A 26,215-nucleotide genomic window follows, 5' to 3' on the forward strand; every position below is an offset into this window, starting at 1 on the left:
TACTAGTACAACAGAACCCTCTTTAAGGTTGCAATTTGGCTTGAACCCCTTCACCATACAAGGCAGGTTTCTAAGATACTCAGTCTGCCATATTCTCCAAAATTTGTCTAACTGACCCAGACGCACAGCTTCTCTTACACACAAATCCTTTGAGGATACACCACAGTCTGGATCATCTACTAACTCTAACTGAAAACCTGCAGAACGGCCAATTAGGAAATGGGAAGGGGTAAGAGGATTGGCGATATCAGGTTCCTCACCTACAAATGTCAAGGGTCTAGAATTAATACAAGCTTCCACCTCATGAAGTGTAGTCTCTAATTCACTCTTGGACAAAGAATTAGTGCCCAATGTTTTCCTCAGTGCAACTTTCACAGATCTAATGAGGCGTTCCCACCAGCCTCCCCACCAAGGAGCATTAGGTACAATAAACTTCCATTGGGGCGTCAACGAGCCATAATGTTCTCTTAACAGGTTGGAGACACTCACAAAGGTTCTAGCATTGTCAGAGTAGAACACTGTTGGAACACCCCGTCTAGCTACAAACCGTCTAATGGCCAAATTACAATCAACAACCGAAAGAGACTCGGTGAGCTCTAAATGAACAGCTCGAATGACAGCACAGGTAAAAAGAAGTATATACAATTTCTTGGATGGAAAATCAATACAAAATAAAGGACCAGCAAAATCCAGACCTGTAACCGTGAATGGAGGAGCCGACTTAACTCTCAACTCGGGAAGTGGCCCCACAGGCTGGGAACAAGCAGAGGCATCACAACGCCGACAAGCCACACATTCTCGACAAACCTTCTTTGCAATCTGACGAAGGCGAATGATCCAGTAACTGTTTCGTAACGTGGATACAAGTGTAGCAACACCAGCATGCTTGAGCAACCTATGCTGGAAACGAACTAACAGTAAAGCAATGTGGGTACCAGGAATTATTATGGGGTGCTTACTCTCAAAACTCAAGTCTGCATTCTCTAAGCGCCCTTTTATTCTCAGTAGCCCATCCTCATCTAGGTAAGGATCAAGTTTAATCAAGGAAGAACCCCTTGGGAGGGGGAGAGATCTACTCAGAGCATTTACTTCCTTTGCAAAGGCCTCTCGTTGCACAAAGTACAGCAGTTGTACCTTAGCCTTCGTCAATTCTCCATAGGTTAAAGGTCCACTTAATTTGCGGGACGAAGGTCTGCAATTCCCAACAAATCTCAGTACCCAACCTACTACATTAAGGGCCTTTGTAAAGGAACTCCATCGGGTGAATTCAAATAAGGGCGGCTCATTTTCAACTGCAACACAAACTGTGTCAGTATCACATATCTCTTCTGAAGGAATGTCCGCCCCCCTGCCTTCCTGATGAGGGAGCGGGGAGGAACAGAGCCAAGGAGGACCCTTCAGCCAAATATCAGACTGCAAAAGCTGCTCAGCAAAAACACCTCGAGATACAAGATCCGCTGGGTTGTCCTTGCCTGGACAATGCTGCCAACATGAAGGAGGTGTCAAATGTTGAATCTCAACAACCCTGTTAGCCACAAAGGTTTTCCATCTATTGGGGTCCCCCTTTATCCAAGCTAGGGCTACTGTGGAATCCGTCCAACATTGAACAGAAACCTCGTTACCCAGCTGCAAGGCGGACGTCACAAACACAACGAGTCTAGCACATAACAGGGCTCCGAGTAATTCAAGCCTAGGAAGGGAAACCCTTTTTATAGGGGCTACCTTGCCTCTTGCAACAACCAGCGATACCTTGAATTTATCCCCCTCAGGCACTCTCACATAAACACAAGCACCATAACCCTTTTCTGAAGCATCACTAAATGCATGGAATTGAACATTAGGAATTTCCTTAAAGGGTGACTCAGAAAACAAGTACCGATCTACTCTAAATGACTCAAGCACAGAAAATCCTACAACCCATAATTTAACTCTGCCTTGCATAGCCTCGGGTAATAGCTCATCCCAATCTAAACCTAATCTCCAGATTTCTTGAAACAGTATTTTTGCATGCATAACAAACGGACATATGAACCCCAAGGGGTCAAAACACCGAGCTATGAGGCTTAAAACATTTCTTTTGGTACAAACAATATCTCCAAAGGGGTCCAGGTTCTCAACCTTAAAGGTAAAACAGTCAGGGGAGGATACCCAGTGGAGGCCTAGAACCTTGACACTCTCTTCACTAGAACCTTCAGTTATAGTTAAAGTCTTACAATTAGACGTACACTTTGACAATGACATACCAGCCTCCTGCAGGATACCATAGGCTTCTTCAAATCTTAAACTTGCTTCTGCGGGACTATCAGCCCCAGATAGCCAATCATCTACGTAAAGATTCTCATACAGTTCAGAAACCACCTCTGTGAGAGGGTATTTCTTTAAATGAAATTTTAAGGTGGCATTTAATAAAAATGGACTACTCTTATTACCAAAGGGCATTCTTATAAATCTGAAATGTTTAACATTGTTCCCCTCTTTCAACAAAAACCTATGAACATCACGGTCCTCCCTTCTTACCTTTATTTGAAGAAAAGCCTTTGTAATATCAGCTGTTAAGGCCACCCTCCACCTTCTAAATCTTAACAACACCTCAACTAAATCAGGGTTGAGTGAAGGACCACTTTCTAAACAATCATTCAGAGATACTCCATTACTGCCACGTGCAGATCCATCAAAAACAGGCCTCACCTTGGTGGTTAGGCTCCCTTCCCGTACCACAGGCCGATGAGGCAAATAAAATATAGGATACCCACCTTCCCGTTGATGGGAAGGAATTTCTTCAATAATACCCTCCTTTTCATACTCATTAAACACCTTAAAATACTTTTCCTGCAGACAGGGGTTTTTACCTAACCTATTATAGAGACCTTCCAATCTTCTCAAAGCATGATGTTCATTATTGATCAAATCTAATTTCATATTCTCAGATTTCCATGGTAGGGCCACTTCATAGCGACCATCTTTAAAACTTACCAAATTCTCAAATTGAACCAAGACTGGGTCAGGGTTCATCGCCTCAGAATGTAGTTCGTTGGGTTTTATGCCAACAGACTCTAGATCCCAAAATTGACTCAAACTACACTCTTGTACATTCTCAATTGCTAACAATTGTACACTTGCACCAATATTACCTTCAGACCTATTAAAGGATCCGGACAAAATCCAACCAAAAATTGTCTCCTGGGCCACAAGCCCTTCATTATACATAACCTGGTTGGGGATCATCATCTTCCAATATAAATCAAGGCCTATCAACATATCAATATGTAAATTTCGATGGGATCCATACTCATCGATCAACTTAAGGTGAGAAAAAGGTTCTAAACACTTAGGGTCCACTTTGGACCTAGATAACGGAGGACAAATTACATCAATCTCAGCAACCTTAAAACTATATTTGTGATCATTTGCCCCTATACTCATTATTTCATAAATACTACACAAATCTGCCTTAGAGGCCTTCCCTCCACCAAAGGCAGAAAATGATAAATACTCAGAAGTCAGCCACTTAGGCTTGACCCGTTTGACCAGTTCCCTTGAAATGTAAGACCGATCAGACCCTGTATCAAACATTACAGTAGCAAATGTGATACCCTGATGGCCTACTACCCTGACTTGGGCCGTCTGCAATACACAACACCTTGAATTAACCTTGTTTTTCACCTCACAAGGTGCTACCCCCACATGGGTCACAGAATTTGACCCCTCTTGCACTCCCTCTACTACAGGGTTATTTTCACTAGCTGTTACGGAGGGTTTCGTTTCAGATCTCCGACATACAAGGGAGTTGTGATTCCCAGTCTTGCACTTTGAACACTTAGCCCAACAGGCCTTGGCATAATGGCTTTTAGATAAACACTTAAAACACAAACGCCGATTACGCACGGCTTCTTCTCTTTCTGCAAGGGGGAGCTTAGTTATACCTAAACACCTTTCACTGGGATGCAGCTTTCCACAGAATGCGCAAAACGTCTTCGAACCACTTTCTTCTGATGAAGTTTGAAGGGCAGAGGCTGAACTGGGAGTGTGCTTTTTAGTCCGTCGTTCTACACTGGGTTCCTCGGATTTTCCAAGGCTTAGTCTCTTGATAGCCTCTGCCCTCTCTCTGCCTTCCACTTCTCGTTGCAAGAACTTCAGCAATCCGTCGAGATCTCCTCTTTTCCGTCCACTACGCGACCAGTCCAACCTTATGTCATGAGGTAACAGAGCAAGGATCATAGGCACCAAGATCCGCCCGTACTGTTCACCTCCAACTCCAAGGGCCTCCAAACTGCGCACATGGCCTACTAACTCATCCTGTAATTTCCGCAAAGAGGACGTGTGAATTTCAGTCCTTGCGCTCCTAGATGAGCTAAGTTGCATTAGGGCTTGAAGGTGAGCTGATATAATGTTTTCTGGATCGCCATACCTTTCTTCTAACAACTCACAGGCTATCTTGTAATTAGCTGTTGTTTGGGTGAGGCCCTGTAGTACACCCCTAGCCTCACCCTCTAAAACAGATTGAAGATACATAAATTTGGAAACAAGAGGCATAGGCTGATCGTCCACAAGTGCCATGAATTGGTCCCAAAATGGCCGCCACTCTGTTATTTTCCCGCCAAATTTCACTAGCTGGAGTTTAGGCAATTGCACACTAAAACCCTCATTACCGACTTCACTGCCTGAATTAATATCTTCACTGGACCTATTAGCAACCAAGTTTCTGTCCTTGCCCAGCCTCTCTAAGGTAGCTGCTGCTTCAGTACGGATTTTTCTTACCTCTGTCAGAAAATGGTGGTCTTCAAGTATTCTTCTCTGGAGCTCATCAACATCCTCTATAGAATTCTGGTCTCGCTGAATTATTTCTTCCCAGTCGGCCTTCTTATTATCGTAGTCTTTTACGAGACTTGTAATTTCATGCCAGGTCGGATTACCGGCCATGGCTCTGGTCAAATCTTCTGAGGCACAACGCAGCCATATTGTTGCCTTCTCTCTCTGCAGCACTGCTCTCCTAAGTTGATTTACGTTGGGGAATCCAGTAAATTCAGCCTCGCTCTCATCTGATTCCCGGGTCTGGGCACCATGTTGTATGTGGGCCATTAGCCCCTCAGTTTGAGGCATAGCCTCCTCAATTTTCTCGTAAAACTCAAAAATAAACTCCGGGAGAAAGGAAACGACCTTTCCGTTTTCTCTTTATTTCCTCTCTGCCCTCTACTACAGATTCAAAAACAGCTTGGGGGAGCACGCAGGTCCCATGGTTCCTTTTTGTAGAAAACTTCACATAAAAAAAATAGATAACATTGCGATACAGACAAGACAAATCCATTTAACCAGCAAATTATAAATTTATTACTTTTATTCTCGTTAAAGCTTCCCCAAAGGTAAAAAAAATACAAATATGTGACGAAAACGGGAGAGGGGAAGTCCCGGCTCCCATCCACTCGGGAAATTAATACAGTTTTCACAATATAATCACAATTCACATGGATTACTCTTTATAATTGTAATGACCCAATCATAATAACATATCAACCTTTCAAATAAACATATTTTTCAATAAATCAACTATTTCGATAATGTCAACAAACCTGGGTGCGTTCTCATTGGACAAACACTACACTTACCAGCGTAAACGAACGTTGGGTGCGTTTTCATAGGACAAACAAACCAACATTTAACAGTGCCCTTTTATGCATTATCTAGAAAGACCTCTTGCTCTTCCAGCCTTCTTTTGAATTTTCCTATCTATTCCCCAAAACCCAACTTGCTGTCTGACAAGATATCCTCTTAATGGTTGTTTCTGTGACCTTTTCACACCAGAGTTAATCATGTTTTGTCTTTTCTGCATAAGCAAGCACCACCAATATATCTACATTTTCTTTATTTCTTTAAGATGGTGGTTAACTTCTACAGCGTCCTCGCCCTTTCCTCTTCCATCATCAAAACTGGCCATATATGAAAATTAACAATTAAAATGTTACTTTACTAGGCAGTCTAGTTTCTTCTGTTTACAAATGTTACTCATCATCTCCTCCTACACCTATTGACGCAAAGGGTCTCAGATAGATTTTTCCAGTCGTCTCTATCTTGAGCTTTTACAGCAATAGTTCTTCATTCCTCATTTACTTCAAGCTTCTTAGTCCTAAGCCATGTGGGTCTGGGTCTTTCAACTCTTCTGGTGCCTTGTGGAGCCCAATTAAAAGTTTGGTGAACTAATCTTTCTAGATATTTAAAATTGGCTATGAAAGTTAAACCTCTTGCTGGATCTTTTCCGGATTTTAAATCGTTCTCCAATTTTACATGAAACAATATTTTCCAAAAATCACAGACCTCTAATCAAGTCTAAACTTGTTTGTTCTATTACTCACAGAAACTATACACCCGGAGAAGTTGGTTAGTAACTCTAGAAGGAACTGAACTGCATGTGTTGAATATAAAGATGACTTTAATACGAGGCTCTGATTTTTTTTATAACTATAAACGAAAAATTTAAGACTTTAAAAAGGTTCCACTTACTTACAGATAGTTTATTGTTCTTTATAGATCTGTCCTACAAAACTGCCAGGTTATTTTAATTTCCAATCCAGACAACTGGACATGAACCACATGCTTGTCCAGACGATGATGCTACAAGTCACCATTATGTGATAATACCGACAAAAATCACAGTTGCGGAATGATCTCTCTAATCAGGTAGGGTTGTAGCTTAGCTATTATTATGAATAATAATAATAATAATAATAATAATAATAATAATAATAATAATAATAATAATAATAAAATCTCAGCAAGCGCTTGTTCTCACCTTCGAACTTCTCGTAGATTTTGAAGTCCAACTTCTCAGGCACGAACTTCGGCTTGGTGACCCTCTTTTCGATAATGGCCCGATCGAGGGTGAGACTGGCCACCTTCCGGAGGACATTGCTGTCCACCACACCCACGTCCCCGCTGCTGCCACTGCGTCTTCCACGCTGGTCTGTGCCATTTCCTGAAAATGAAAGTTAGATTAACTATTGCAATACTCTGGTTACTGTTTGCAGGGTGCTTTTCCATTAAGTGATCTATCGTGCTATTTTTTTTTTTTTTTTTTTTTTTTGCTCTGATCTACCGAGCTGTTTTTTTGCTCCGCAATGGCTCGCTTCGCTCGTAAAGAACAAAAAACTTCACTGGCAAGCGGTACATATAGAGCTGCGCTCGCAAGCCCCGTTGGTATTTATTTCCGAAATATTTTTTAAAAACTTCTATTTTTTGCTCCGCACGATCTACTCGTAGATCACATGTCATAAATAACAGATCATTGTCAAAGATTGGTAGATCCCCGTTGGTCTTTATTTCGGGGATATTTCAAAAAACTTCTAACGGTTTTTGCTCCGGACGATCTACCCGAGCAGATCACTGTCATAGATAGGTAGATCTCATCATCCCAGACTTTGGTAGATCACATATTAGAAGAGCAACGTTTGCAAAATATCACTATTGGACAATTACTAATCAAATAGATAAAAAAAAATATGTTTATCAGTAAATACTCACATACATTTAGATTACTACTGAAATAAATGTGAACACAATGGAATAAAATAGTAATTATATTAGTTCAAACTAACCATCATCATCATCGTCTGCATTTTCTCCAATGCTAATTACTTTCATGATGCCTTCATAAGTAACGGTATTTCAAGGACGACTCTGTTTCACTTTTATTTTCACCATAACTTTAATTATCAGTTAATATTACACAGCAATTTCATCTCCCTAAATTAAATGTTATTTCTTCTTCAGTAAATTAATCGACAATTGATTCATCATAAGTGTGGCTAAAAAGCCAGTGTTGCTTCTCAGTTCTTAGAGAAAACTTTACATTTTATTTCACAAATGCATATAAGCTTCCTTTAAGATTAACACGGAAATCCATGTCACTGATAATTGTAAAAATGTGTATTTAATTAGCTGAGATAAATAGCCATCACTCTCGAATACCTTTAATCTACAGGTCTTTATTAACACCAATGCTACTTCCGCCGGAAGAGATAATAATATGAAAGATAATTGCGTTGCGTAGTATGGCCGATTGATTTACTAAACGCAAATTGGCCACTTTAAACGAAGGTTAAAAATCTATTCAACTGTGCAAGTATATGTATTTAGGAAGAATTCCAGTACTAAAGAAGTTCAATCGAGCAAATAAAAATACCAAAAGGAGCTAAGCTAGGACCAAGGAGGGCCAGGCAATGGCTGCTAATGACTCAGCAGATAGACCTATAAGCTCCCCCAAAACCCCCATCCTCAGCTCACAAGGATGGTGAGGTTGCAGCAACCATAGAAACTAACGAGTTTGAGCGGGACTCGAACCCCAGTCTGGCGTTCACCAGTAAGGGACGTTCTCTTGCTTAAAGGTACACTCGGGTACTCTCGTCTATCTTATTTCTCTTCCTCTTGTTATTTTCAATACAAAAGTTTTATCTCTCTCTTTCTCTCTCTCTCTCTCTCTCTCTCTCTCTCTCTCTCTCTCTCTCTCTCTCTCTCTCTCTCTCTCTCTCTCTCTCTCATATATATATATATGTGTGTGTGTGTGTGTGTGTGTGTGTGAAAGTTATTTTAACGTTGTTACTCTTCTTTAAGTATTTATTTTAATTGTTCATTACTTCTCATGTAGTTTATGTATTTCCTTATTTTCTTTCTTTTCTTTTCCCTTGGACTTAGAGCATCCTGCTTTTCCAACTAGGGTTGTAACTTAGCTAGTAATAATAATAATAATAATAATAATAATAATAATAATAATAATAATAATAATAATTACTTTAGACTATCAAGTTATAAGAAACGTAATCTATTTCTTTCTCTGAAATGTCAAGAGCTCAAGTTCCACTGGTCCGTCTAGGCCTTCCTTCTGTAATGTCCGTGAATGACGCCACGAACTAGTCCTTATAAAAGTCGGGTGGAAACCAATGTGCGTGAAACAAAACCGATGCACATCAAAGAACACAAGGTTGGTTGCAAGTGGAAGAGAGCACATACGTGAGAGAACGGTTGGCAAGATCTAAGTAATGAGTGATATACTATTCTTTCTTTTTTCTCTTAATGTCTGGAAGGCGTATGGCAGTATATCAATGCCATGCAATATACTTTACTTACTTTAAGGGCTGCTTTTCCGGTTCTGTACAGCAGGGGAACCCTACTCTCTACAAAGACCTCCAGTGTCATTTTATCATAATCGTTTGAAAGCATACAACATTTCGCATCGCGTATTGCTCGCTTACAGTTAAATTGTCACTATCGAAGCACTCGCTGAATAAGAAAGTCTTCAGTTTCCTCTTGAAAGCCTCAACATTTTCAGTCTTACAGATGTTTTGTGTATAGTCTCGGGGCCGCATATTTAAAGGCTCTATAGCCTAGAGCAGTCATTCATCTAAGTACCAATAGTTTGCATCTTTGTACATGATGCAACGAAGGTGGTTTGCGAGAGAGAATCAATGTTGGGGGCCGTAGAACACTAAACAGGGAGGATAAACTATGTATAAATATGCTATTGTCCTAACAAGAATGTAAAATTGTGTTTATATTTTTTCATAATTAAAATTAACCGATTTCATATTTCGGAAACGAATTATTTCGGTACAAGAGAGCTTGTAGCATAATCAACTTTTGAATGGCGAAATTCATTAAATGCAGGAGAATCTCTCTCTCTCTCTCTCTCTCTCTCTCTCTCTCTCTCTCTCTCTCTCTCTCTCTCTCTCTCTCTCTCTCTCTCATGAAATGAAAACACAGTTGCATTATAATCATACAGGTGAACCCTACGAGGTCTGCTTCTTGATGGCCACAGAACAGTCGGATTTAATATAAAAAATAATACACGATCAATGGAAAACAGACCAGGCCTTAAATTTACATTTTGAATTCTGGTTCACCTAATAAAGATTGTTACTTCTCTTATAGTTTGTTTATTTCCTTGTTTACTTTCTTTACTGAGCTATTTTCCCTGTTGCAGCCCTTGGCTTATAGAATCCCTCTTTTCCATCTAAGGGTGCAGCTTAGCTTGTAATAATAATAATAATAATAATAATAATAATAATAATAATAATAATAATAATAATAATAATAATAGAGTGGCACTTAGTGTAGCGCAGACCACTGCCGCAGCAGCTTATACCTCAATCGTTTGCTTGACCTTGACCTTTGACCTTAACATGTATTAATTGGCACGGATTTTTATACACTCAAATATGAACCAAGTTTGAAGTCTCTGTGACAACGATGTCCAAACTTATGGCGGATTACGTGAATTGGACATGTAGCTTGACCGTGACCTTGACCTTTGACCTTGACCTTCTAAAATTTAATCATTTCCAGCTTTTCACTTAACAGTTAATCCCTGCAAGTTTCATTACTCTTAGATTAACATTGGCCAGGAAGTTGTTCACAAACAAACACACATACACACAGAGGGGCGAAAACATAACCTCCTTCCAACTTCGTAGGCGGAGGTAATAAGAATTATAATTGCGCAACCGCGTTTATTTCAGTAAAGCCCCCCCCCCCCTCTCCGAAACGCGGAAGCACAGATTTTATTAAAGAACTACACGAAAAGATCATAAGTATTTATATCTAAACACATTATCTCTTTGGCTTCTTCACTTTAAATCTACATTTACCAAAAGAAAATCAGGATTTAAAATATCTGTCAATCACTGTTAATGATTTCAGAGTTATTAATTAATTTCCTCTCATCTCTCTCTCTCTCTCTCTCTCTCTCTCTCTCTCTCTCTCTCTCTCTCTCTCTCTCTCTCTCTCTCTCTCTCTCTCATTGTCTTTTATCGTTCAAAACTAATTTCCATATCAAATGTCATAAAAATTAGTCAAATTAGGCAAAAGGAAAAGTCGCAGAGCTATAATTGCACATTAAATTCTGATGGAAAAGAACCACATTCAATCTATTAATATCTTCAAATTATTACCAAATTAACATAGAAAATACTTACACACATCATATATATATATATATATATATATATATATATATAAATTATATATATATATATAATATATATATATATATATATATATATATATATATATATATATATATATATATATTTAAGGTGCACCCAGTAATGCACACGGGCAGCTCCAGAACTTTATAATTGACATTAATCCATCACCTTCAAAACCGATATAACTGCTATTTCAAAGGAAATAAAACAATGCTAATTGTTGTGCAATTACAACTCCAGAAAACTGTCAAAACTAGACCGTAAAACTTACTGCTTTTAGTCTCGAAACTTTTTTTTTTTTTTTTTTTTTTTTCCATTCTTAAGGTAATGTGTTGAGATTTGTACGGTTCCTTAAACTGAAATGATAACGGTCCATCTCCAGACAATCTCCAAGAAACACAGAAACAAAAAGTACTTTTTTTTTTATTATAATTTTCCTTTCATCTAATACGCAGACAACTTAGTTCGGGGGAAACCTGATTTATACAGCTTTTGATAAAGAATAAACGAAAGCGCATATCTAAATGATAGTTAAGATACAACTAAAATCAGGCCTTCGTCTTGTAATAATAAACTACACTGTTAACATTTTGCCGAAATAAACGGGAAATTCCTAGCAACATTTATTTCAGGATTGTTAACGCTTTTAAAACGAACATACTGACGCAAAGGAGTGATATTACGTCCACCAACCCGTAAAAGATAATAACAAAGTAGGGTAAAAATTACGGTCGCCTGTAATTAGTTATTAGTGGTGACTTCAATCTTTGGATGGATGACGCATCAAATCCTGATGTTTTAGCATTTAGCGAGTTATTGGAATCATATCAATCGGGGAATAATGCTGACTGTCCAACTACTTTAACTGCACGAACAAGAGAAAATGGCAGTAGGGTTCCCCTGCTGTATAGGACTGGAAAAACAACCGTCAAAGTAAGTAAGTAATCAACATGGAATGTAATGTTCTTGAACGCGCTTATTAAGGACACGACCAAATCCTTGGCTGTAGCCTTTCCCCCGGAGCTTCCGGAAGTTACCACAGCACATTCGCTAATATGAACAGGAAAATTATCGCATGACTTTCGGTTCTATGTACTCCTTTTAGCACTGATAACAAACTAGAGGCTTTTTAAATTACATGATGTTTTCTCTTCCAACACACCACACTTCAAACTTTCCTTTTTAGCATGAGTAATAATTCCGTAAAGAAAGGTCGACCCTTATACTTCACTCACTTATGTTCCATTATTATTATTATTATTATTATTATTATTATTACTTGCTAAGCTACAACCCTAGTTGGAAAAGAGGGATGCTATAAGCCCAGGGGATCAAACCGGGAAAATAGCCCAGTGAGGAAAGGAAACAAAGAAAAATAAAATATTTTAAGAACAGTAACATTCAAAAAAAATATCTCCTATATAATGTATAAAAAACCTTAACAAAACAAGAGGAAGAGAAATAAGAGAGAAGACAGTGCCCGAGTGTACCCTCAAGCAAGAGAACTCTAACCCAAGACAGTGGAAGCCCATGGTACAAAGGCTATGGCACTACCCAAGACTAGAGAACAATGGTTTAATTTTGGAGTGTTGTTCTCCTGGAAGAGGTAGTTACTATCGGGAATCATAGTAATTACCGAGGTTTAAGTGATTAATAAAAGGCCATTCAATGCAGACTCCCTCTTTCTAGCTTAACTTCCTATTTACGTAAAGTTATTCTATGTTTATAATCTAACACGGACCTTTCGTTACAGCCAGCGATTCATAAAATCCAACCCCTACGTTTGTAACTATTGATTTATCTTTTTTTCTGCTCCTTTATTCTTTAATTGCAACAGATAAAATATAGAAACTGGACTAACTTACACGAACCTTATGATCGTATACTGAATTCAAGAAATTGCAAAGTTTATGAATTGGAATGGGAGAGATTAGCAGAAAATACGGATGTCATAAATAGCGGCGATGTAAATATTGAATCTGTTGGTAACAAATCACAATCGAGAATTGATAAAAAGAGAAATATTTCGTTATAGAAGAAACTGAAGACTTGCTTGTCCTCTGTTTCGATAATGTAGATTTGACACTAAACACCAACCAGGCAGTGTGACATGTAAAATACCTAAGAATGTATACGATAAACTGAATGTGTAGGTTCTTAAGTGAGTGGAGTTGCCCTGCGTAATACGAGCACGAAAACATCCCTTAAAGTAAGTATTATTTACATATGATTCTACTTGTCACAAATATTTTCTTGTGTTATCAGATCATTTCGGAAGCTAGCTCTGCTGTTCTTACCGATGCCACCGATGAGTATCTCGATAGATTCTAAACAGGGTGGATCAAACTGGATATATTTCAGTTCTTCCTTTCCCCCCTGGAAAATATTAACAATGGAACACATCACACCTTCCGCCCAGAAAAGTAATACCTTGTCTTGACAGGATTCATCTTTTAACCTAGCTACGTCTGCCTTTGGAAAGATACGATCTGCTTTTCTTATGAACAGCTCATTCACTTTCATAGTGGATTTACCCATCTCAATTTGAACTGGTGTTTTCATCTTAACATGCACTAACAGTTTTGATCTTCAGAGATGAAATCGGATGCTGTCAGACTCACCCATGAACCATCTTCCTACAGCAGCACACTAATCTATCTTATTTCTATTCCTATTGTTTTTTTTTAAGTTTTTATAATCTATATATGAAAGATTTATTTTAATGTTGTTACTGTTCTTGAATTATTTCATTTTAAGTGTTAATTCATTCAATTATAGTTCCCTTATTTTTTGTCGTCACTGGGCTATTTTCCCTGTTGGAGCCCTTGAGCTTATAGCATCCTGCTTGTCCAACTATAGGTTGTAGCTTACCAAGTAATAATAATAATAACAACAATAATAATAATAATAATAATAATAATAATAATAATAACTTCCATTCTCTTCTTATTCTAGATCTATTAATTTGGACCTGCTCTCAAAAGAAACTTGGTTGCAGACTAGCACCTCATGTTCAGTCTCGCCTTACCCTACATGTCAGGTTTTGTGGTTACAAAGATAAGGTCTGAAAGACGCGAACACAGACGCCAAGCAGTTTCAGGGTCGTCATCTCATTACATCCGCCAACGAAGTTGGAAGGTTAGGTTAGGTTTTCGCTACTGTTTGTGCATTTGTTTGTGAACAATTTCCTGACCACAATTTTAATCGTAATGATACAAAAAAAACTTGTAGGGATCAACTGTTATGAAAAAACCTGGAACTTATTTAATTTTGGAAGGTCAAGGTCAAAGGTCAAGGTCACAGTCAAGCAAATTGTCAAATTTATTTAATCAGACATAAGTTTGGTCATCGTTGTCACAGAGATTTCAAACTTGATTCATATTTGAGAGTATAAAAAACAACGCCAATTAATACATGTTAAGATCAATGGTCAAAGTCAAGGAAAATGTCGAAAAATAAGCTGCTGCGGCGGAGGTCTGCGTTCTATTAAGTGCCCCTCTAGTTCACTTCTATAATTGGGTATTGCCTTCCTTCCTAGGAGATTGCAAGTGATCGAGAGTCAGGTCAGTGGTTGCAGAAGAGATTAAGGCCATTGAAATCTCTTTTCAAGATGCAATTTTGGTCATTGGTAAAGAGGAGAATCTATTGGCTCCTCATAACAGATTTGAGGTAGAGATAAAAAAAAAACTTCAAATATGTAATTATTTTACCCTTTCAATGAACGAACCCTGTTCCCAGTAGGTTGCATTGCAGTGCAACTACTTTTAATTTCAATGACACAAATCAAACTCTTTAAAAAATTATATTCTGGGTTATTGTAAACAATAGATTATAAATGAACGAACGAACTAGAAATTTGATGAAATATACATTTAAATTTCAGGAAATTTCACAAGACATCACCAAGGCATTTCTTCTAGGAAAATTATAACATCAACTCGAGTTCCCTATTCACCGCAATAATGTTGAAGGAAATGTTTAACTTGAATAATTAAGGAAACGTCAACTGATACTACAATAATATGCACGTAAAAGTAATTCACTTCACTAAAAATGTCCCTCGTCTCGTGTCGCACCAAGAGGAAATCTGCAAAACGCATTTTATAAATCACATTATGATTAGATCGAATAATAATCCCTCAATGCATTCAGTCACTTCTGATTTCATATCACTGACTTACTAAACACGATTATCTGTCAGGGATTTTCTCATGAATTGTAATTTGCTCTCCAATCGCATATCCCTCGTCTTCGTGTCGCACCAAAACGAAATATGCAAAACGCATTTTATAAATCACACAAGGATTAGATGGGATAATATTCTCACAATGTATTCAGTCACTTCTGATTTCATATCACTGACTTACTAAACACGATTAGGATTTCCACATGCACTATAATTTGCTCTCCATTCGCATATCCCTCGTCTTCGTGTTCCACCAAGGGGAAATCTGCAAAACGCATTTTATAAATCCCATAAGGATTAGATCGAATAATCATCTCACGATACATTCAGTCAGCTCTGATTTCATATCACTGACTTACTAAACACGATTATGTCTTGGATTTTCACATGAATTATAATTTGCTAACTGTATTTTGCCTCGGCAGAATTCACACCACTGCTCCCCCAAAAGAGAGACACCGCATCATCATCACCAGTTCTGAAAACACTGTCCTCAGACTCTCGACTATTCTCCCTCAAAGCAATGGGAGAATACGGGGTTGCAGGTGAGGATTAGGAGGAGACGGTAGGAGGAGGGGCGTGAGGTAGGAGTGGGCGGTGCGTGGTTGATTCAGGGTTGCGAGGGTGAGAAGGACGTTGTGGTCAATAGTGCGACACTTGAAACACGCCCTTAAACACATACTCTCATACCTTATACTTATAGGAAAGTAGCATTTTGAATATGAAATTTGATAACATGCAAAATTTCTCCAAATGCGCATACAGAAATGAGGTCATTTTAAACAGCCAAGCAGCTTAAAGGTTAAAGGTGTCTGGTTTCAGTTCCAGTTTCATCAGAATAGATGCTCACCAGAACGTCAGCCGGGTAACCCTATCCATCCTTCCACTGTGCAGTATACAGCTTAAACTCACGGTCCAGGGCTGGGATAGATCTGCTGCCATGCGAATGCTAGGCGAACACGCTACCACTGTACTAGCCAGGAATATTTTATCTTTAAAAAATAATTTGGACCAAATATCCTTTCCATAAAAGAGTAACAAGAGATACTTGGGGGGAGGGGTAACTGATGCTGCATCTCTCAACTGAGTGTCAGATAATCTTCAACGTAAAGTGAAATAGCCTCTGTACCATGGTCTTCCTCTGTCTTTGGGTTAGAGTTCTCTTGCTTGAGGGTTGTTAAATGTATTATTTTTATTTCCCCTAATAGGAACAAGCTTCTGAAACAGAGAGCATAGCGATCACTGCCCAATTTTTACTTTAGTTGCCGAATCGTTGATGAAAGCTACTGTGCATAAAATTTTCCTAGCACCCATGATGTTCTGTGCTATTTCAAACTCTTAATGTTATAAAATAACGAACATACTAACTAATTGACAAAACATAAATTTCTCACTTTAAAGGCCGCTCATGAATGGCAGAGGCAAGGGACAGTGACATTGCTCCAGCAAGCAGGACAATGCCCTCGAGACTACCCATATATACATATGATCAGGGCCCGAGGCCTCTCTCCATCCAAGCTAGTACCAGGGACGGCCAGGCAATGGCTGCTGATGACTCGGCAGGTAGACCTATGGCTCTCTCAAACTCCACATCCTTAGCTCACAAGGATGGTGAGGTTGTAGCGACCAAAAGAACTAACAAGTTTGAGCAGGACTCGAACCTGAGTCTGGCATTCACCAGTTAGGATCGTTACCACATCAGCCACCACAACCTTAGTACAGATAAAATTATAGCTTGCAATCAATGTATGCAATCAGTCTAAAGATACTATATCATTCACTTCTATCTTGTTCCCCATTCGCTAAGGGACCCTATTTTCCAATTCCTCTATCACACTACCTATTTATGCATTCCTTCGTCAATCTCTCTCATCCTACCTCCCAGTAGTTTCGAACAAGATAGTCTTAAGCACTCTTAAGCATCTTAATATTTATATATCGCCTTTCCATATATTCTTACGCAAAACACACAGCGTAAATAATGTAATCTTTAGAGCATCCACTTTTTATCTTTCATTTCACTGACCATCAATACTTGATTTCCAGAGAAAGAGAGTTTGCCTCTTGTAAATAAACTGAATCTGACAATGCGTGTTTTCTATCTGTCCCGGCATGTTTCGAGATATCCCATATCATTCACCTAGGATATCTGATTCCATTTGGTGTTAGGTTTCATTGTTAGATGCAGTAGTCTTGGATTCCCATACAGCTGGTTTTGAATGAAAGGCATTTTATTGTATGTCTGTTTTATGTGTGTGTGTGTGTGTGTGTGTGTGTGTGTGTGTGTGTGTGTGTGTGTGTGAGAGAGAGAGAGAGAGAGAGAGAGAGAGAGAGAGAGAGAGAGAGAGAGAGAGAGAGAGAGAGAGAGAGAGATTCTTTGTTTTGTATCACTGTTCTCTACTTCCACTGCCTTATTCTTAACTAGTGCAAGAACTTGCAAGACTTCACTGTAAGAAAATGTTGGATTGTTCTTTGCAAACCATATATCCAGTCTTTTCCTGGGTATCTTCTCCTCCTTCCAACCTTACTTACGAATCGCATAGATTCTTCAGCAACATAACTTCACCCCTTCTCTCCTTAAGACCAAACCATCTTAACATGCTCTGATCAGTTCTTCCATCTAAATAAATGTTTTATCCTTTTATCATATCGCCATTTCTCACCCATTCAAGACTACTTATGCTACTACAGACAAAATTCACCTAAATATCTTTAACTACAACCCAACCTGGAAAAGCAGGATGCTACAAGTCTAAAAGTTCCAACAAGGAATGCAGTCCAGTGATGGATGTAGAGAAATAACAAATTTACTATATATGAGAATAGGAAAAAAACTATAAATTACATTAAATTAAGTAAAAACGCTATAATAAATCTTCTTCTATTAGCGTGCTTTTTCCCATTTTATATGGGGGTAAGCACGGATGCCTTCTTTTTGAAGGACTTTGCTTTGGCTTTGGAGTAGACCACAGTCATCCATATTCAAACTATGAAAAGGTAGCCTACTTATGTTAACCTGTTCAACAGAAAAGCATTTGCATCAAGTTTGAACCTTTGAAGTTCGACCAATTCAACTGCCAGGTTACGAAGATGATTCCACAATCTGGTCCCAGCAAAAATAAAACTTTTAGAATACCTTGTAGTATTGAGCCTTATGATGGAGAAGGCAGGACTGTTAGAATTAACAGAAATATAGCATTATGTACATGTTACAGTCAAGGAAGATCTGAATAGATAGGATGGTCGGGATTATGAAGAAAAAATTGTATGCAGCTTGCACAAAGACCTATTTACTATTCAAAATTCTTTTCCATAGTGGAGAATTGGCCCAATAGGCCCTAAATATTAAAATTAATTCAGTTGTTTTGCTTTTCCCATTACTCTTTACTACTATTATTATTATTATTATTATTATTATTACTTGCTAAACTACAACCCTAGTTGGAAAAGCAGGATGCTATAAGCCCAGGGGCCCCAAACAGGAAAAATAGCCCTGTGAGGAGAGGAAACTAGGAAAAATAAAAATTCTAAGAAGAGTAACAACATTAAAATAGATATCTCCTATATAAACTATATAAAAACGTTACCAAAACAAGCGGAAGATAAACAAGACAGAACAGCGTGCCCGAGTGTACCCTCAAGCAAGAGAACTCTAATATTAATACATAATCTATGAAACCAGTTGTTAATACCCTCTTGAGAAATCACGTATCTCCAATAATCAAGTCCCATTTACAAAAATATTTATACATTTTCATTTGAATCAGGAGCTGTGACCCAATTTTGCATTACAGACACATCATACACACCCTTTCCTCTTCCCGCAAACACTGTGTAAACCCCCGAATTCTTTACAATTAATGTTATCCTACCATGCTAAATCTTGCCTCTACATACAGTACATATAAAGACGCATGCAGATATTGCATAATTGTACATCACTTGGCTAAAATAAAAGCGAAAATAATTTGTTATAATTCAGGTGAAAAATAAAAGACGGACCTACGACTGAATTTGAGAAGAGAAGAGAAAATTAAACACAAAAGAAGTTGTGAAAAATAGCGAGGATACATCCCAAGGATGCAGGAATGACAGGGAGTCTGAAAGACGCAAGAATGGGTCCTTTTGGCTATCAGGGGAATGTTGCAGTCCTTGGGACATGAGGGAGGACTAATAAAAGAAATACGTGGTGGAAGAGTTAAATGAGTTTTAATGAAAGAATCATGAAGTTAAAAATGTGGAAACCAAGGAGAAGATAGCAAGGATAATAATGTGAAAAGTTGCTGACTAACGAGACGATAAATTGGGAGTCGAAGGAATCGGTAAAGATAAGTACAATTAAAAAACGTACAGCTGAAATAGATAAAGAATTATGTAAATGATGACGGGAAAAAATCAGGTATTTGAGGAATTTGAAAATTACAGGAAAAAGACAAGTATGCAATAGATTTGACAAGAATGCATTGTGTATGTAAATATATTTTCTTAAATCATTTCTCTTTTTGAAATAGAAAAGTAACTTGTTTGGTGTAGAACCCGGGTCCATTTTCATACGCCGGCTTGAATAGGGAAACGAATCAAGTTGGTGAAAAAACTTGGGAGTTATATAAGAGTTCACAGTGAATGAAGTGAAGGATAGAAATGGTAAGATTTGAACATAAATGAAAGAGAGAAGATGGAGGAAAAAAATAAGCGTTTGGATAGTGGATGGATAAGAGAGTTTGTCTTGCGTGTTCCTTTTGGTATACAGTAGTAATTCTAGAAACATCGTAACAGAGAAGCGACCAAACATGTATTAAGGAAATGGTTGCGTGAGGTCTGCAAAGGAAAGGTTTAATGGTGTCCAGTGAATCAATTGTATGTGTAGTAGACGGTGTGTATATATATATATATATATATATATATATATATATATATATATATATATACATACACACAAATATATATAAATATATATATACAGTGTTTGTGTTTGTCGATTGCAGTTAGTTGTACTTGAAAAGGTCAAAATTTGATTCATAATCATAATTGAAGGAAAAGCGGAAGATATCGATATGAGTTTTCAATTTGACTTACGTGGGTTAAAAAAGATTAAGGCAGAGTGAAAATGTAGGAAAAAGATTATTAAACATAAAATATACATTTGAATAGATGAATGAATCCGTTTCCAGAATTCTGATCAAGTTACGTGGAGAAAACTAAAATAGATTGATAAAAGGTGTTGTCTTCAACTACATTTCGGGGGACATGGCTAAGGACTTCTTAAATGGGATGAGGAGATGGATCACCAAAGGTTTTAGAAAGGAAGGACCTTATTAATGTCTAGGGAGCTTAAGTATAAGTGTTGTGGTGGCCGATGTGGTAACGTCCCGAACACCAGACTGGGGTTCGAGTCCCGCTCAAACTCGTCAGTTTCTTTAATCGCTGCAACTTCACCATACTTTAGAGCTAGGGATGGGGGAGCGTATAGGTCTATCTGCTGGGTCATTAGCAGCCATCGCCTGGCCTTCCTTGATCCGAGCTTGGGTGGAGAGGGGAGTCAGTCTCTAGGGAATTGTCCTGCTTGATAGGGCAATATCACTGTCCTTTACCTCTGCCATTCATGAGCGGAATTTAAACCTATAAACAAACGGGTGCGACACGACGTTATGGTAAGATTGAGGCTGTGAAGCTAAGAGCTCTGTGTGTGGTGTGTTAATACTTATTAAGGTATTCCGCTAAGGGAATTCATCTTTCATTTATCAATTAGGATGGGAAAGGTGGAAGTGACAAAAGTTTACCTTTCTGTTGATATACTATTCATTTTAGGGAAATAGCTTACTGGGGTGAGTAATTATCTCCTCTATATATTAAAGAGCAAGTGTCTGGTCATATAGACATACACATATATATATACATATATATATATATATATATATATATATATATATATATATATATATATATATATATACACATATATATATATACATATATATGTGTCGTCTCTATCTTCAGCTTTTTTTATATATCTACACATATATATACATATATATGAATATATATATATATATATATATATATATATATATATATATATATATATATATCATCTCGTAAGCCTGTTCACGCAAAGGGCCACGGTTAGATTTATCCAGTCGTCTCTATCTTTAGCTTTTTATTCAATACTTGTGTATATACATACGTACATACATACATACACACACACACACACATATATATATATATATATATATATATATATATATATATATATATATAATTCTAAAGTATCGTTCGCATAAATATTGTTGGCCAAACCTAGTGCTGCTTAACCGGGCTGATCAGAAGTCTATAAAAATTAGTCTCAACGCATAAAAACCCGATACTTTAACACTAAAGTATAGATCTAAACCTAAAGATGAATAGCGAAAGATACACTGATTAAGTGACCATCCTACCGAAGTCCCGACTCTCACCAGTAGAGGACAAAAACAGACCATTCCGGAAATGTATACGCTTGCGTGGTTACCCCAATCACACTGGCACACTGTAATTCCCTTTTCGTGTTACTCAGAGTGATTCACACAATCAACGCATTTCATGCAATTATTACATTATTCCTGTTTAGTGGTGGTATCAAAGCTGTTATAATAATAATAATATTAATGATAATAATATTAATAATAATCATAATAATAATAAATTCTTATAGTTTATCTATTTCTTATTTCCTTTCCTCACTGGGCTTATAGCATCTTGCTTTTCCAACTAGATTGTAGCTTAGCTAATAATAATAATAATAATAATAATAATAATAATAATAATAATAATAATAATAATAATAATAATAATAATAAAGGCACTCAAGAGTGCAGACTTCCACAACGGCAGCTTATTTCTCGAGGTTAGGATTAATTCGGTCGACCTTTTGTTTGACCTAGGACTCTCAAAACTTAATCACTTCCACGTCTCTACATAACAATTAAATCTCTGAAAGTTTTACGACTCTATGAGTAAAATTGTGGCCAGGAAGTTGTTCACAAGCATCCATATAAACAGACAGACTGGGGCGAAAACATAACCTCCTCCCAACTTTCTTGGCGGAGAAAATAATAATAATAATAATAATAATAATAATAAGAAAAGCACTCTGAGTGCAGACCTCCTCCACGTCAGCTTATTTTTCGAGGTTAGGGTTAATTCGGTCAACCTTTTAATCAACCCTGACCTTGACCTTTGACCTAGGATTTTCAAAATTGAATCCTTTCCACTTCTCAACCTAACAATTAATCCCTGGAAGTTTCACTACACTACGAGTTAAACTGTGGCCAGGAACTGGTTCACGCACAAACAAATGGACAAACAGGGGCGAAAACATAACCTCCTCTCAAATTCCTTGGCGGAGATGATGATGATGATAATAATAATTATAAAAATATGAAATATATATCAAAATTATAAATAATAAAGCAATAGCATATTATCATTACCAATAGAGTAGTTGTTATCCAGTTTAAGTAGTTTAACTTGAATCGTGCAAATTTCATTAATATGCTATAAATTCCATATGTATAGCCAATGCGTTCTTAACAATCACTTACAGACTAAGTATGCTAAAATGATCAAAAACTAGAGGAGCACTCAGTAGAGCGCAAACCTCCACCACGGCAGCTTACTTCTCGACCTTTTGCTCGCCCTTGACCTTGACCTTTGACCTTAACATGTATTAATTGGCATGGATTTCCATTAACTCAAATATGAACCAAGCTTGAAGCATCTGTGACAACGATGTCCAAACTTATGGCTGATTACGTGACTTGGACATTTTGCTTGACCTTTGACCTTGACCTTCCAAAATTTAATCAGTTCCAGCTGTTTACATAACAGTTAATCCCTGCAAGTTTCATTACTCACAAGATTAAAATTGTGGTCAGGAAGCTGTTCACTAACAAACAAACAAACACACAAACAGGGGTGAAAACATAACCTCCTTCCAACTTCGTTAGCGGAGGTAATAATTACCAAAAGCAATTGGTTGCACATTATGCTAACTCAAAACTTATAACATAACTAACTCTTGAGTTTTTAAGTTAAACAGAAAAGCAAAACTTCTCAGAACCCAATAATTAAAAACTCGAATTCAGGTTTGCTTATATTAACCACTCACTCTTTTTCTTAAAATCATCTCAAGATACCAAAAAAATTTCCTTTGAAAAGTGAAGCTAAAGAACCATAAATATGGAGAGGTTTTAAATGCAATTACCCACAAGAGTACCTGCTTTCATGTTTATTTTTTACCTTATCTATTAATCTTTATTTACTCATTTAATTGGACGACATTATGCAGCTACTTGCCATACGACCAGTTCCCTATGGTCCCATTTAGGTTTATTCAATTAGGTGTCCATATCACGGATATACTCAAAGCTCACGTGGGGATAGAGCTTGGGGACACCCTGGTCTCCAGAATCTTGGATTTTCATTTCCCTTGAATGTACAATCGCACAGATATTTTTCCATCAGTTAGCTTTTTATCAGTTTATTCTCTTTATTCTCTTGTTCAACCGATAGATAAACACACATATTTGAAATATATACACAATAAGAATTTTGATTGGGAAAATGTAGAAATTAACATTAATGGGGACTACTTCCACCACTTAAGATTTGCAGATGATATAGTTCTATTTAGTGAATCACAGGAGGAATTGCAAAATATAGAAGATTTGAAGAGAGAAGTCAGAAATGTAGGACTGAGTATGAATATGAGTAAAACTAAAATAATGTTCAATAAAAAGAGGCAGACAACAAATAAGTGTTATGGACGAACGTCTAGAGATTGTTAATGAACATACGTACTTAGGAAAGACACTCAGCGTTTCCCCAAGACACTTAACAAAAATTAAAAGTAGAATAAGCATGGGATGGAGAGCTTTTGGTAAACAAAATGTGATTATGAAAAGCAAATGCCACTTTCTTTACAAAGAACAGTATTTAATAAGATGTTCCTACCAGTATAGCCTTATGCACAAAAAACTTGAAGCCTTACTAAAGCTTTAGAATATAAGCTAGTTACAACTCAAAGAGCTAAAGAAAGAATAATGATAAGAATAACACTAAGAGACAGAAAAAGAGCAACAGGGATACTAGAGTGAACTAAAGTGAAGGATATTCTAACAACATTAAAAAAAAAAAATTGGCCATGGGCAAGGCATATAATGAGAATGACAGATAATAGATGGACATCAAGAATAACAGAATGAGTCCCTAGAGATTGCTAAAACAAAGCAGGGGAAGGAAGAGAAGACGATGTATTGATGAGCTATGAATATTTGTGGTTATAGACTGGCAAAGAAAGACCATACACAGACGGGAGTGGAAGGACAAGTCTGCAGCCTTTGTCCTGCAGTGAATTAGCAACAGCTGATTATGATAATGATAAATTACATGCATAATTTATACCTTTAAATATTTAATACTCATAGTTCTAAATATTTATACACTGTTACTGTGACATAGATCGGCGAAATCTTGAATTTTTTTGTATTTTTAATTCAATTTAAAAGTACCATCTAGAATCTTAATAAATTTACATGAAATGTAAAAGCTCTGGCCTGAGTGTACAGAGGAGGCTCTTTATAATAGCGTATAATGAGTGCCATGGAAATTATTGTAATTTTCTCAATTAAATTCTTTTTATCAAGATCAAACTATCCGATACAATATTGCATTTTAACATCAGAATGTTGATTTAGTCGTGCTGTGCCATTCCTAACACGACTCTCTCTCTCTCTCTCTCTCTCTCTCTCTCTCTCTCTCTCTCTCTCTCTCTCTCTCTCCCCTAGGAACCTAACTGAACATGTTCCCTTAATCAAAAATGAATTATCAACCCTCAACGGATACGAATTGATGCTGTAATGGCAGACACCAAGGTCGGTGTAATCAGATGACATTGGAATGCATGACTTCCTTTGTTTGGGTTCCTTTCTCTTTTAGCTTATTGGTGGAAAGCTAATGCACCAGCCAATTACGACACAGCAAAACATGAGCGTTCTCTACAGGGAGTTTTCAGCAGCACATTCCACTGCATTATTGTTACATGAAAAAAAGGCTGCAAGAAATGGAAGACTTAACTAGGAAAAAAAAGGGATATTACTTCACTTAATTTTCACTCATCTGCAGGACGGTGTTCACGCAATCTGAACCACAACATTACATAAACTAGAAAAACACTCAGAGTGCAGATCTCGACCACGGCAGCTTATTTTTCGAGGTTAGGGTTAAATCGGTAGACCTTTTGCTCGACATTGACCTTGAAATTTGACTAGGACTTATAATAAATCGCTTCCATGTCTCAACATAAGAATTAATTTCTGAAAGTTTCTTTACTCTAGGAGTAAAATTGTGGCTAGGAAGATGTTCACAAACAAACAAACAAACAAACAAACATCGGGCGAAAACATAACCTCCTTCCAACTTAGTTGGTGACGGTAAAAAGGATTCTATCTTTTAAAATGATAAACTTAAGCTTATCGATTTCATAGTTTAACGGGAAGATGGATTTTATGGAAGTGTCTAAGGAAAGGGAAAAAATAGCCATACCATTAACCAGTGAAAGATGGAACACGCTCAACTCCTCCATCAAAATTAATTTTCTTAAAGCAGAATTATTCTTAATAATGATAAATTAATTCCACCGGAAGACTTGCCCAAGGACAAAATCTTGATTTACAGAAAGCTGAACAAGAATAAATACTAAATTGCTTAAAAATAAATCCAAATCTAAGTGATGTGATGTAAAAAAAAAAAAAAATTTTTGGTCAAGGCCGTCTTGGAAATACTGTACCTTAAAATAGTGTGCGAGACAGGGGCAAATGGATCAGTGAGTTTAGTGTAACTTACTACTGCTAAGACTTATACTATTCAGCAGTTGAATGATGAATATGCGTGACAGCATTTTATTTTCTTTTTTTTTTTTGCAGCTACCCCATCCGGATTGGCTTGATACTGAAATACACATTCTCTCTCTCTCTCTCTCTCTCTCTCTCTCTCTCTCTCTCTCTCTCTCTCTCTCTCT

General features: G+C 37.3%; 1 protein-coding gene across 3 annotated transcripts in view; it reads right to left on the bottom strand.

The window, feature by feature from the left end:
• The window catches only part of LOC137616297 (uncharacterized), a 308,280-nt gene that overhangs the window by 130,389 nt on the left and 151,676 nt on the right, over positions 1-26,215 (bottom strand). For all 3 annotated transcript variants that reach the window (XM_068345942.1, XM_068345941.1, XM_068345940.1), the window contains one exon: positions 6,785-6,967. In XM_068345942.1, coding sequence (XP_068202043.1) covers positions 6,785-6,967 — 183 coding nt within the window. The remainder of the gene's footprint in view (positions 1-6,784; positions 6,968-26,215) is intronic.

Source organism: Palaemon carinicauda, chromosome 22 (genome assembly GCF_036898095.1).
Source record: "Palaemon carinicauda isolate YSFRI2023 chromosome 22, ASM3689809v2, whole genome shotgun sequence".
In the NCBI taxonomy this organism is placed as follows: domain Eukaryota; kingdom Metazoa; phylum Arthropoda; class Malacostraca; order Decapoda; family Palaemonidae; genus Palaemon; species Palaemon carinicauda.